The 13,696-nt window shown below is 46.1% G+C and overlaps 1 protein-coding gene across 1 annotated transcript in view; it reads right to left on the minus strand.

The window, feature by feature from the left end:
- Window positions 1-7,995: 7,995 nt before the first annotated feature.
- Window positions 7,996-13,696, minus strand: part of LOC133352821 (nidogen-2-like) — an 89,470-nt gene continuing 83,769 nt past the window's right edge. The window contains 1 exon segment of the mRNA XM_061568743.1: window positions 7,996-10,594. Within this exon segment, the coding sequence (XP_061424727.1) occupies window positions 10,467-10,594 (128 nt within the window). The 3' untranslated portion in view covers window positions 7,996-10,466.

Raw genomic sequence — 13,696 nt, forward strand, 5'->3', positions numbered from 1 at the left:
GCAGTAGTTCTTAACCCGGGCTGCACGCACACCATGGGAGTGCGAGATGCCCTTATGGGGGTGGGTTACATGCCAGATGTTTTAGAAGGTAAATAATCTATAACACAAACTAAGCAGTACATCTACTTTGTTTCACTTTTTTTTTACGATTCAGAACCAAAAGGGGGGGGGGGGGTGCAAGGCTGCAGTAAAGGTTAATAACCACTCGTCCAGTTTTATTGATGCATTTGCAATCCTGTGTATCTGCTTAATGATCGTAGTTTTCATTAAGCCACTGGGTAATTGTGTAACAATGCAACGTTTGTTATTGTTGCGGAAATTATTTCATCACCTGCTTGCTGGACCTGGATCTTAGTCGCATGGTGGTAAATATAAATCTATCTTGCTCTGTGCACTCATTGCCCTCTGGTGGACAAAATTGCCCTCTATATTTCCCTCTGCTGCTCCTGCCCCAACTAGACGCTTGGTGGCAGTCTGAGCCTACCTCTGGGTCACGGTGAGACCGGGTCAGTCAAGGGGAACATTCTCACGGTTCAACCATTTGTGCGTCTCCTCTTATTCACTAATTCCCTCAATTCGCTCAGGGGGTTGTGTCGAACAGTGAAAGGGGCCACACGTTTGCGGTGGCCGTGACACGACCACGAGATGGCAGTACATTGATGATTTACTGAATCTTATCTGTACGGAACTTTGTTACATTCTGCTTTCTGTAGGTACTATAGTGTCCTCCAAGCATGCAACATGCTCATTCATGATGGAATTTGCCAAATATCTCAGTGCAGGACTCCTGAAAACGATTAATGGGATTCACCTGTGGGTTGGCCATAACCCGCCACCCCCGACACCACAACTATATCCAGAGTGTTCTACTTGCGTGACATTTTAGAGATAAAAGACATTTCCATTTGGAGCTCTGGATGCGAGTAGAGTGCCCTGATTGGCGGCATCACAGACCTACTTCTGAAGTCTGTATCCACCCCAGGGACACGGTCAACATGCGTTTCTCACACGCCAATCAACCATTTGATGTTGAATTCTCGGAGCAGGCATCGAATTTAAGTGTGCAGCTATTGGTGCACAAAACACATCGAGTGTAATGTTTGTTTTGCGCAGCTATTAGTGACTGGGCTGACACTATAAACTCGCCACACTTAAGAAACCAGGTTACTGTAATCGCGAATGGCTGCCCGGATTTTAATTCCAGGACCCAGGCGGTGCCGGCTGAGTGCTCTCACCCCTGGCCCACCCAGTCACCGTGTCGTCACTCTTCACTTTAGGTCGACGAGGGCAACAATTGCTGGATGACGACACTAACTGGGAGTTGAACACATGCCGCTGGCTACAGGCTTGATAATCACACTCTCCCCTGTTGGTCGCGGTGTAAAAAATTTTGACATCCAAAATCTCTAGGATGTTTTTTTAAATATTTGGGGTTGGACCACGTGGTGTTCGGCTTGTGTCCGACAAATCGCTCGACGCGCTCGAGGACATCGTCAGGAAATGAATTGGCCCAATTCCTGAGTTCATTTAAAAAGCACCCGGCACGTGCCAGGAAGCATCGCACAGCCCAAAAATACATCGGGAAAAGCCATCCAGCACAACCGTTGAAATCCTACACAGTTGACGTCCAGTATTTTTGTGGCATACAAACTGCTACGGAGGCCTCTCGTCCAATATATATACGTGGAACTTCTTTCGCACCATACGTAGCCAACCATGCTAATCGGAGGTGCGGGGTAAGGACAATAAATTAAACACAAAAATCGGTTCTAAATAAATGACTTTTCATTCTAGATGATTTAAAAGTGCATAGCTCCAGTGGCTTCCAAATATCAGAAGGAAGAGCGTTCCAGGTGGCCGCAAATAAAGAGAAACCTCCCAGTTCAATTCACAGGTTAACTGGTCAAGCTCCGTTGCTGGTGGCATTAATTCGTGATCGCAATGACATAGGATGTAGATTCTCAATCTCATCACCTTTGTCAAGTAAGTCGGTAAGCATCATTATCGCTCTTGCCACCAATGCTCCAAGGCTTTGCTTTCACAGCCGTCACTCGCACAATCTAGCTTTCCACACATGTCAGTGTTCCCCATTCACCAACTGTATCGGGAAATGGAGTCGAATGTCTTTGGACGTTATTCTATTGTGTACTGCCTGCTTATAGGGCTGGGAGTTTCTTCTTCCAATGACTACATTACCTAGAATGCGTCTGTGATCTCATTAGATCCTGGAAGCCAAGCCGGCTCGAACCTTGATATTGCTTAAAAGGGGGCACTTGCCCTGGCACAACTGGTTGTCATAGGTACTTGGTGGCCAGCAACGCACAGTGCGGAAAGCATCATTTGTTGTACCGTAATGGATATGATCTACACCATCACTCCACACTGACCAGCATGGCACAAGGTATGGTAAAATAACATCCACGATCTGCACAGCGTGGGGAGATCTTAATCCATGCAGCAATGAGGCCGGTTTGTGTACGTGTTTCTATCTATCAACGTGTGAGCCTCATTGTAAACACAAAAAGTACAATGCACAGGAACTTGGCACATGGTAGCGATTATGATTTTTTTTTATTTTAGCGAAAGCCATCGTAACAGCAGCTTAATTCTTAACCGCTTATTCTACCCCCCCCCCCCCCCCCAAGGTTCTGACTTCCCTCGTTCCCTTCCATTGACACCACCATCATCCACTTCCAAACGATGCATGGGCCCACGGGAAGGGTCAGGGCTCGCCACGGATGAATGCATGCACGCATGCACGCATGCAATATATCTTCCGTCTATGAAAAGTAAAAACTACCTCTCCCGCGCGTAGCTTCGCAAGGGGGCAAATCCGAAATGCAGCGTGATTGTGCTGTCAATGCCAGGATGCACAGCCACCACACACACGTGAAGTTAAAACTGAACTGCATGATGCCTTGTATAAAGGTGTCAGTTTTGTACCAGTTGAAAGGGTAAAAATTAAACCGTAAAAACAAAGTCTTTCACTATAAATCTTTTATATGCGTGGCGGCTAGAGTCCTCTCGTCCTCTGGCTTGAGATGGCTGCCACCTATGGGTCAGATGATTGCCTGCCACCATTAAGCAATTGGTAATTAAATATCTTTTTTTTTCCTAAAAAGTGTAAAATTTTGGAAAAAAAAATTCACGAAAATTAATTGTCACGCACAACGAGTCTGTGTGGAAAATGTCAGCTCGATTGGATCACGGGAAGTGGGTTAAAAAACGACCGAAAGATTTTCACGGTCGTAAGCGCGCAAGCGCACAAGCAGCAAGCAAGTGAAGTTAATACAAAGGATTTAAAAACCTATTACTATGAACTGCATCGGTTTTTTTCATGCAGGATTTGATGAAGCAATCCAATTTAGAGCATATGCTCGAATGTGTGAAACATGGCTGCGAAGCGGTCAGGAGTTGGAAATACAGCGATGCTTTTGCGTAGAGGATTGAGTGTTGTCCCGTCGTATGGATGAGAATCATCCAGGTGCTATGGTTCTCTCACGATTGGCCACAATACGCGTTTAATTGAATTGGTCAAACGTCCAAACGTAGGTCCCTCCTTGCAAAACATTAGTGAGACTTTTCTGGATGAATCAATTAGTACATTATTGTTGACACTGCCCAGCGGTAGCGTGTTTGCCGTTTCTTTTTTTTTGCAGAGGTTCGCGGCTTGAATGTGGACGTTAGAGAGCCCCTGGGATAATTGAACATGAGTGGGCCACTGGGTCTAAATTTTGTCCAAAATTGAAAAATTCTCCTGCTACGAATCATTTAGGATTACACGTAGCAACATCGCCCCCTGCTGTGAACATACCGCAGACTACACTATGGGGACCTCATTTGCCAGTAAAAATATGATAATTGGTTCTTTACCCTTCTATCTGGCAACAAAACTGACACCTTTTTACAAGGAGTCATGTTTGCATAGACCGCAATACCTGCAGTCATAAATACAAACAAAAGACATAACTCTGATAATGTGCACTGTCTCGGGTGTGGACCAATCAACTTCAAGGACAGTGCACATTATCAGAGTTATGTCTTTTGTTTGTATTTATGACTGCAGGTATTGCGGTCTATGCAAACATGACTCCTTGTAAAAAGGTGTCAGTTTTGTTGCCAGATAGAAGGGTAAAGAACCAATTATCATACCACAGACTGCCTGTGAAACATGGTTCCTTTTGTGATGACAATGGTGTAAGAATGGTGCGAATACCAAATGTCATTTACTTGATTTAGTATATTATTTGTGAACTACCATACTGCCTTTATTAACATTACAATTCATGAACGAGAAGTAAACTTAAATGTGGCATTATTTTCCTATGACCCGGTCATATAAATTTATATGAAATTGTTTAATTTGACGTTTAATTTAATTTGTTTAATAAGTATAGTGGTCCTGAATTTTTGTAGGTCATTGTTTTGTAAAGCAATAGTATTAGTTAAAATTGGATATGAAGTCGCTGAAAACGATTATGACCAGTCAGTAAAGTGGATTTGCAAGTGCAGTGAGTTGATGGTCTGATTCTAGTCACCAATGCTCAAAAACCCTCGTAAAATTATATTCGTATTTTTAAAAATAATTTGGCTTGTTCTAGGTGTGATAAATATTTTGCCTTTATTGACATATCTTCTTGGTTCTTTCGGTAAAGTCACGTAGAAGGAAAATTATCAAATAAAAATAAAACATAATAAAATTATTCTCACGACGCTGTCTTCCCGACAGACCTGTTCTTCACCTGATGACGGCTGCTTGCGTTGTGGCCGAAACGTCGTGAGAATGATTTTATTATGTTTTATTTTAATTTTTTTATTATTTCCCTTCTACGTGACTTTACCGAAAGAACCAAAAAAGATGAATCCCTGCAGTCACGAAAGCTTTAAATCGAAATTTATTGACATACTATAAAAAATAATGTTCCATTATTGTCATTAGCCATGGTCAATCCACTGCTGGATGAAGGCCTCTCCAAGCCACCGCCATCTCTCATGATCCTATAATGCAATCATGCACCAGGCACCTGCGCACGAGCTGAATTCATCACTCCGTCTCTCAGATGGACATCCTCTTGCTTTGCTGTACCTCCGTCATTATTCTTGACCATCGTTATTTCTCATGACGTTTCCTGCCCAAGCACAATTATTGTTGTTAAGAGTTTAAATTATTCCGTTACCCGGTGTAGGCTCTCTAATCCGCGCGTTCCTCTTTTCCTCAATGTATTTCCAAGCATGCGTCTGTAAATGCTTTTCTGTGGACTGTTCAGCTTTTGTTTAAAAAATTCCGCTATTGACTTCGTTTCTGAACCATACGCCACATCCGGCAATGTCCACTCATTTTTGTATTGTTTTGGCTCTACAATCTTTGCGAGATATCAAACGGCGTGACCTTCACAAGTAAATTATGTGATGTCACCTTCCGCAGACGTTCCGTTCTCCGGCAAAGGGTCACTGGGTGCTCATTGCGGAGTTGCGAATGGAAAGTTCCTTGTCTCTTGACGCGGTGCTGAGAGCACAATTGAAATATAATTGGGTGGGGGAATAAAATAATAAAGAGAAGACGAAACCCGCAGATTTGTGCGAGATCACGCAAGTAACGAGCGGTCAGTGGCTGGAGGAAATGGGAGGTCGCGGGGTTGGGGAGGGTTGGGATCACCCCCACTTGCTCCCGAAACCTTTCACGGAATTGTTATTCAATTAGTAACAATTGCACTAAAAAAATAAACCATTTTGAAGGGCAACCAGCATTGCCATTAGGCTCTGTAAACCGCGCTCTATACTGGTGGCAATTTGAACATGTCATACGCTTTGCTTGAGAGTAGCACGTGTGTTTCCACTGCCTCGGACCAAATAGCCACAAATGCGCCCAATCGCATTAGTTTGTACGAGTTACGAAGGGTCACGGCCGGTTAGTAATTTGGACGGGTGACCTCAACGGCTTGCAAGATGGCAAACGTATTGCGGTGTTGAGTGTCTGCCTCTCATATGCATGATGGGCTTTCTCCAGGCATCTCCAGTTTCCTCTCATGTAAAGCCACTCACTCTTGAGTGGATTGGCCAGATATTCCAGTGTATAGGACACTCGTGAAAAAGAGGTCTTAAGACTCAGGACTACATGATCATCGCCGTCGTCATGATCCACCCTCTGGTCCAGCGTATTGCCAGGTCAGCTGACGTACCAAACTTCTCCACGTTATTTGTCCTCCCATATGTCCTCTTCCTCCGCCACCACTCTCCAGTCCTCACCTCTGTGTTTCACGTTGTGAAGTGAACTCGGCTCGCCGGCTTCATGTTGCAGGGGGCTTACCAAGTGATTCCCGCACCTCCGATTAGCGCGGTTGGCTGCTTATGGTGCAGATAGAAGTTCACCGTACACGCGTACGCACATTGCCTATTAACAAGGTGAGTGGCCACGTGCGATAATGGCTGCTACCGTTATGAGTCGAGGACACTGACAGTCGCTCGACGCCTAAAATTAGCCGGCGGTGAATTATTCCAACAAGCTACGGGTGACGACTTCTGTATCTGATCGGCACCTACGGGGAGGCGGGGGGGGGGTTTAGCAAGGGTCCCTTGGAGGTCGTGGATCAACACCCAAACCTCGTCAGCTCAAGGGCTGACCCCAGCGGATACTGGTTCAGGGACAATGGTACGAGTGGTCATGTCTCCAGCAAGTCAGTACGTGGACGAATTGGTTCGGAAACAAAACATCCTAAAATTTACAATGTCTGCTCCTACAGCAAGTGATGGACCAGGCCAGGCCCAGTATTTTTTTGAATGTAAATCTTCGTGTGTTTTTGTTCCTCCCAAAAATGTCTATCCTCTCAGCAGAATGTTGAGTCGAAGAATCCATTCGGATATCTTGCAGAGCAGTGCGACTCTTCACGTTAGATAAAAAAACAACTCAAGAAAGGGGATATCATAGAGCTACCGCTGAGATCGACCCAAGTCGCCTCCAGGTCCACCCAGGAGCGAGCAGCGCTTCCCTGCCTACTCTGTACATGACAGTAATGTTCATCACGTGACAGTGAAACTAACATATTTAATCATCAGAGCGAAAAAAAATGTCTTATGAAGTGCGGAACCACATTTTTACGCAATGCTATTGTTTTTGTGCAGTCAATGGAGGATGGGACGGAGACCATGAACACACCGCGCTTGGTTCAATCAGAGGCGGTAGAGTGGATTCAAACCCAGGATCTCGGCGGTGACCTCTAAGCCACCCAGCCACCTCGCGCCGGCATCATTTTCAAATCCAGGCCATACAATTTTAATAACTGGCAGGGACTCCGGCTTTCCCGGGTAAACAAATGGCATTATTATTATCATCATCACTACTTTGAGTGATTCAAGCAGAGGGCTTTTTTTAAAATGTCATCGCAAACGGTTTCATTTTGCATGGAGATAGCTCGGTCAGTACTCCACCTGTGTACAGTACAGGGCTGTCCAGATGTTTTGTGACCCCCCAATTATTTAACCCCCTTACATTGTTTTACTTTGCATATTCATTTAAGCTTTGAATAAACCTGATTTTTAACAAAAAATCAATACGGTTTAGAGGATTAAATGAGGGTCACAAGACATCCGGACCGCCCTTGAGTAAGTACATCTCGTATAAATGAGTGGAGTGGTGGGCACAGTCGGTAACCTACCGCGACATGAACCCGGCGACCCGAGTTCAATTCCCGGCCCAGGGCATATCGAAACTGCTCCTGTGCCTTCCCCATTCAACAACCTAGGGTGGTGAAGTATGGTCAAACAACCCACACAATCAACGCGGCGTTGGGAGGCCCTCATATGCCAAGGGTTTGGTAGAAGGCTGTAAACTGTTATTGTTGACGCGGTGAGAGAGAGACAAGTTTGATTCTGCATGTCCTTGCACAGACGCATACAAAAACAGTACACTCTTGAATGTGGTCACATTGCATGTATTATAATTATTATTCCTACAGCACTGTGTTGTTATTATGCACATTTACTCCACAACGCGTGGCATAAGCTGCAGTGGTTTTAATTTTCAGAATGTCACATTTACCAAGTGAACAGGAGCTGCACTGCTTGGAAATACAGTATTGGTTTTGATTTGCAGGTAAAACCGTTGCATGTAGGGCGTGTGACAACATGTATATTTACTCGTTACGACTGCATAAATGACAAAATATAATTCGCATCTGCCGAGATTTTACGCTTGTAAAAGAACTAAATAATCTGAAATACGCAAGAGTTTTGTCGAGTGTCATTTTCCCTATTTTCAGCGTTCTGACATCAACAGCACAAAGTGAGCGGTTGTTTAAGTTACTGGCGCTCCCATCTCGTTTGCGAGTCTGCTGGAGACCCAAACACAAATCTGGCTACAAAATGTGTTCCGCTAAACGAGATAACACGATTTTACTTCTGCTGCATTCATAATTGATGTGTTGTGCATTCACAATGAGTGTAACGTAAAATATGACAGTCACGGGGATTAAACATAATTTCCACGTAAGCAAATTGTCTGCGGTATACGCGAAAATACAAACACAATAGCACCTTGACCTAGAAAAACAAAGAAAATTAAATGCGTTCATCTTTTGACAGCTGAGATTTCAATTGCTTCCACAAAAAAAGAAGATACTTTGATATAATTATAGAAAATTACACAGAATACAAAATGAGGTATCATATTGTTAATAAAAGTACGGCCTCTTTTTTTTTTTGAGAGCTCGATTCATACTGTGCCAAACCATTTAAAATAGCTCTGTTATAAAATTCGTCTCCAACAGTTGCAATTAGTGCTGTAATGCCTCACATTAAATTGCATGACGTGTTTTAATACGATATTTGACAAAGATTCTTTGTCGTACGAAATAAAAAGGTGGCCTTATTCTGAAAGTAATTACACTAGCAGTGCTCAACAGAAACGGCAACAGAATAACGGGGAACTGGGTGGGCTGCGTTAGAATTAACTTTAAACTATTGAAACACAAGTTTGATTGAAAAAAAAAGCACCAAAAAATATATATATATTTCTATAGGTGACGACGCTCGAGTGTTACCATGGAAACGGGTATATGAGAGTACGTGTGTGTGCGTGTGTGTGCTTTGTACATACGCGTGCGATCCCACAACCGTGCATATATACATTCCCGTTAAAATGTATTTATTTCCATTACCCCACTAAATACATTTCACCAACGTGTGGAGCCTAGGATGTTCATATCTTCCTCGCGAGGTGGTTCGTGTTTGTGTGCGGCGGTGCGTGGCTACATGACACGGCAGGCTGAATAGACGCTATACGTATTTACCAGTGGGAATAGACAAAATGTTTGTCGTGTTTGTACGTGTATATAGATATTTTTTAGAAACGTTGTCAACTTTTCTAAAGCAGTTGCCCAACAGTGCTGATGGATTTGAGCCATGCTCTGGTGTAACACCCAACCCAGGCAGCTTGCGTCAATTCCCACAATTAGCCTCGGAACAATGCTGTTCCTTTGTTGCGACAGCACAAACGTGAGCCAACAAAAGGACACGGAGACGCTCTTTCATTCGGAACACAATGCCCTGAAGATAACACTAGTGCCCTTGTGTAATGTGCCCATTTTCACAATATTCCACTCTTGCCACTTAAACGTACGTCCCTGCACAGTGCTTCTCATTGATTTAATAATGCTTCGTAAGTACAGCTTTTCTCTTATCACGCCGAGGGTATTTCATTGTGTGCTTGTTTACGCAATTAACATACGAATTTAAGTTGGATTCTAATGACATTTGTTGTGTATCCCCCTAAAAAATACCATCCGCATATAACTCTCAATAGAATTCTCTCATCTCACTTCTGGGGGTCAATGCCCCCTTTAAGAGAAATAAGATATATAAAAAGTCTGGATTTGCCATATACAGCTGACAAGCCGTTATCAAAAGTCGCAATTATACCCACGACAAGATGAGAAAACCACGCCTTCGGAAAAGAACCGCGTCCCTAACGGACCGGGCAGCGCGCTGTGTGCGCGCTCGTCCGGGCCAAGCCAACAAGAGCCCTACTCGAGCACTGAAGCTGCATTTAATTAAACGTCGCCGTGCATTTTTTTTGTGTCCAAACAAATTGGCCACCTATATCCCTTCCGGAGTGTAAGTGTACCCGTTGCGACTTTTTTTTAAGTTTCATTGCATTCGGCACCACGTTTTTAGTCTTTCATTCTAGCGGCTGCCCAATATTCACCGGCGTGGCTGCTAACTTTCTCTGGGTTCATTTTGTTTTCACGACCAGATTTAAGGCCCTGGCGAAGTCAGCCAGGAACGACTGCATGGGTAGGGTGGTGGGGGGGGGTGTGTAGGAGGGGGGCCCTCCCGCCCCCGCCGTTTAACGTGTTCGACGCTTGCGGGGTTTCTCCGTTTTGTCTTTCACGGCGGCTGCGGCGGGAATTGGAAGCTTTCTTTTTTTCCATCCAACGTCCGTGGGTCTGGCGAGGCCGCGTCCAACCTCTGGGTTACTGGCGCACCTCGGAGCAGCGCTCGGTGGCGGATGGAGTGTCGGGACAGAGGCAGGAGCGCCCCCCAGACTTGGGCACGCACAGGTGCGAGCAGCCGCCGTTGTTCACGCCGCAGTGGTTCTGACCTGCACGGGGAGACGTGGGGACATTTGGATGGTGCGCTTTATTAAATGCTCTTGTTAACGATGACATTGTGTGCATATATGCGTGTCTGTGTGTTTGTATATATATATCGTGGTATATATAGTGGGGAGCGGTAGCTTAGCGGTTAGCGCTCACGGTTAACACCAGTGACAATTATCTGAACCGGTCCTGGGCCTCCCCTCGGTCGACTCAGCCAAAAATGAGTACCTGGTGCGGTGTGTAAATTGCCACTAAAGAGAAAAATGCAGCCTGGCGTGGTGCTGGCCACCCACCCCCTCGTGTGCCTTGCTAACAGCACTTGCCCCAACAGTCGGTTAAAGGCTACATGGGGGAAATTTGTCTTTGTATATAGGTAAAGGTGCAGTCCTGCAATTGGTTGCTCACACCACTGCTGGCAGAAGGGCCTCTACTAGAGGGAGCTCCGGAGAGCCCCTCGGAAGGGAATTTTGGCCTACTTCTCCACGCTGGCGAGATGGCTTAGAAGAGGTGGTCCTACCCACAATTCACCCCACCACATGCAACCTACCGATCGACTAATTGTGATGCAAGTGTCCACTTCTACAGCCGGTTGGACAGCGGTGCGTGGGGGGTTAAGTAAAGTTGCGCCGTTATTTCGAGATAAAATCGGTAACCTCTGTGTTGCAATTCCAGTGTTCTAACTTTACACCACAGCAGCAATACTCCGTATGGACATTGAGCAAAGCTTGAAGTGAGTCTCAATATTTTGCAGGATGATCTTTTTTGGCGTAAGCATTGGCATATTTACCCAATGCTAATTTAGTGGTGTATTTATTCATGTTAATTTCGTGCGCGAGGAAGCAACCGTGACCAGAGAAATCCCACGCACGGGTAATTTAGAAAGTATTGTCCCTTGTTAATCACACTACTCTCAGGTGGCCTCCCCATGCCAGTTTCTTGACCATACTTTGCCTTGCTGGTCAGTGAGGGTCGGTGAACCGTTCGTTGGTGGCGGGGGGAGGAGGAGGCAAGCGGGCTCAGAACCGATTGAATTATCGACCTCTGCCGATGTTAGCCATGACCAGGAATTCAACTCAAGGTTATAGCATCGTGACCTCACGAGTGTGCCATCAATACCCCGTAAAACCATGGGCGGAGTTTGGGGGGGTGGGCATGGGGGGCAGGGGGCAACGCCCCAGCCAAACTGGTCACCTTCATTCATTTATTTCTCTAGTTTACAATTAAGTTTGAAAATAAATTAATTGTATGCACCCACGATTCCGAATGTGAGGGACAAAGCGAACACCTGCCACCCCCCCCCCCCCCCCCAATATAGAAGTCGAACTTTGCCTGTAACTTAAAACTATTCAGAAAGGTTAAAAAATAAATATCCTTTCTTCACTGTCCCCTATGGACTCTCGGTGTCTCCTAAAACACATTCCTGCGGAGGGAGAAGGTAGGAACGTTGGGTTGCTCGGTCAATGGCCAGGGTCAACGGCGGCGTGGTGTATTCCGCAAATATGGCCGACTGTGAGGGCGGGCACAAGCCGGCGTGAGTAGATTAAACGTTGAGTTTTATAAGGACACCACGGGGTGACCAGCCCCTCCCCTCCCCACCCAGCCCCACCCCTCCCACACCCCACCCAGCCCCACCCTCCCCACCCAGCACCTCCCCACCCTCCCCACCCAGCCCCTCCCCACCCTCCCCACCTAGCCCCTCCCCACCCTCCCCTCCCCACCCAGCCCCACCCTCCCCACCTAGCCCCTCCCCACCCTCCCCTCCCCACCCAGCCCCTCCCTCCCCACCCAGCCCCTCCTCACCCTCCCCTCTCCATCCAGCCTCACCCCTCCCATTTTTGTATGCATGTCGGACGGACACAATGATCCCCTGTGAGCTGGTGTAACCAGCAGGTTCCTACCAGTATAACAGTACTGTAATTAAATTTCGATTTAAAGCTTTCGTAACTGCAGGGATTCATCTTCTTGGTTCTTTCGATAAAGTCACGTAGAATTAGAAATAATAAAATAATACAAATAAAACATAATAAAATTATTCTCACGACGTTTCGGCCACAACGCAAGCAGCCGTCCTCAGGTGAAGACCAGGTCTGTCGGGGAGACAGCGTCTTCACCTGAGGACGGCTGTTTGCGTTGTGGCCGAAACGTCGTGAGAATTATTTTATTATGTTTAATTTTTATTATTTTATTATTTCCATTCTACGTGACTTTACCGAAAGAACCAAGAAGATGAGTACTGTAATTCCATCTCGACTCGACCCCCGATCCTCGTAGTCCCTGGACTGCAGGCGTCCCCCACACTATCCCTGGGCAAATGCTCACTGTTGAATCATTCTTTCAAGTGGCCGAGATTAGCTGCAGCTTACACCTGAAGCCGAAACAAAGCCTCGGCGTCCCCCACATGCCCCTTTGAGTCTGGCAATCACCCCCCACCCTGCCCTGCCCCGCCTTAATCCCATGAGCACACAGGCAGACAACAATCTGCTCCGACCGACCGGCCTTGATGGGTTGGGTCTACGCTGGGGCTTTCTGTCTGCATCTGAATTCATCAGCATCAGGGCGAGCAGCGGGGAACCCATTGGAGCTGTCCTGCCAACGCCTGTCCCCTGGACAACTGCCGACTCTATCTGCATAATGAATAGCTCTGGTGTGAACTCGGGCAATTGTATCGGCCGGTTCTAACACTTTGCGTATATGACGAGCAACTCCTCTCAGACAGAGAAGTGCATGCAGGATGGAGACAAGCACGAGCGATGATTTGAGGAAAATGTCATTCCTATATGGTAAAAGACAAGAGGATTGGTCCCCCCCACCCATCATCCCTCGCATGTCATGTGACATCACCACGCTGCATGCAAAATTCACAACAGCTTTGCTTTATAAGACATATACTTAAAAAAAAAATCTAAATTGTGGTCGTATTGTGTTACGCAGCAGCAGGTCAATGAGACCACTGTATGCCAGTTGTATCCTTATGAGGATACTTCTGTCCGGCACAGCCATCAATTCCGTACCACTACTGCCTTGTGCTCCGGCGGCATGTTGTGTACCAGCCCCTCTCCCCTGATCACCGCGCGGAGAATTTGGTTTCCGCTTAACGAGAGCAA

Source organism: Lethenteron reissneri, chromosome 41 (assembly GCF_015708825.2).
Source record: "Lethenteron reissneri isolate LAM-NWPU_2019-01 chromosome 41, ASM1570882v1, whole genome shotgun sequence".
Lineage (NCBI taxonomy): Eukaryota > Metazoa > Chordata > Hyperoartia > Petromyzontiformes > Petromyzontidae > Lethenteron > Lethenteron reissneri.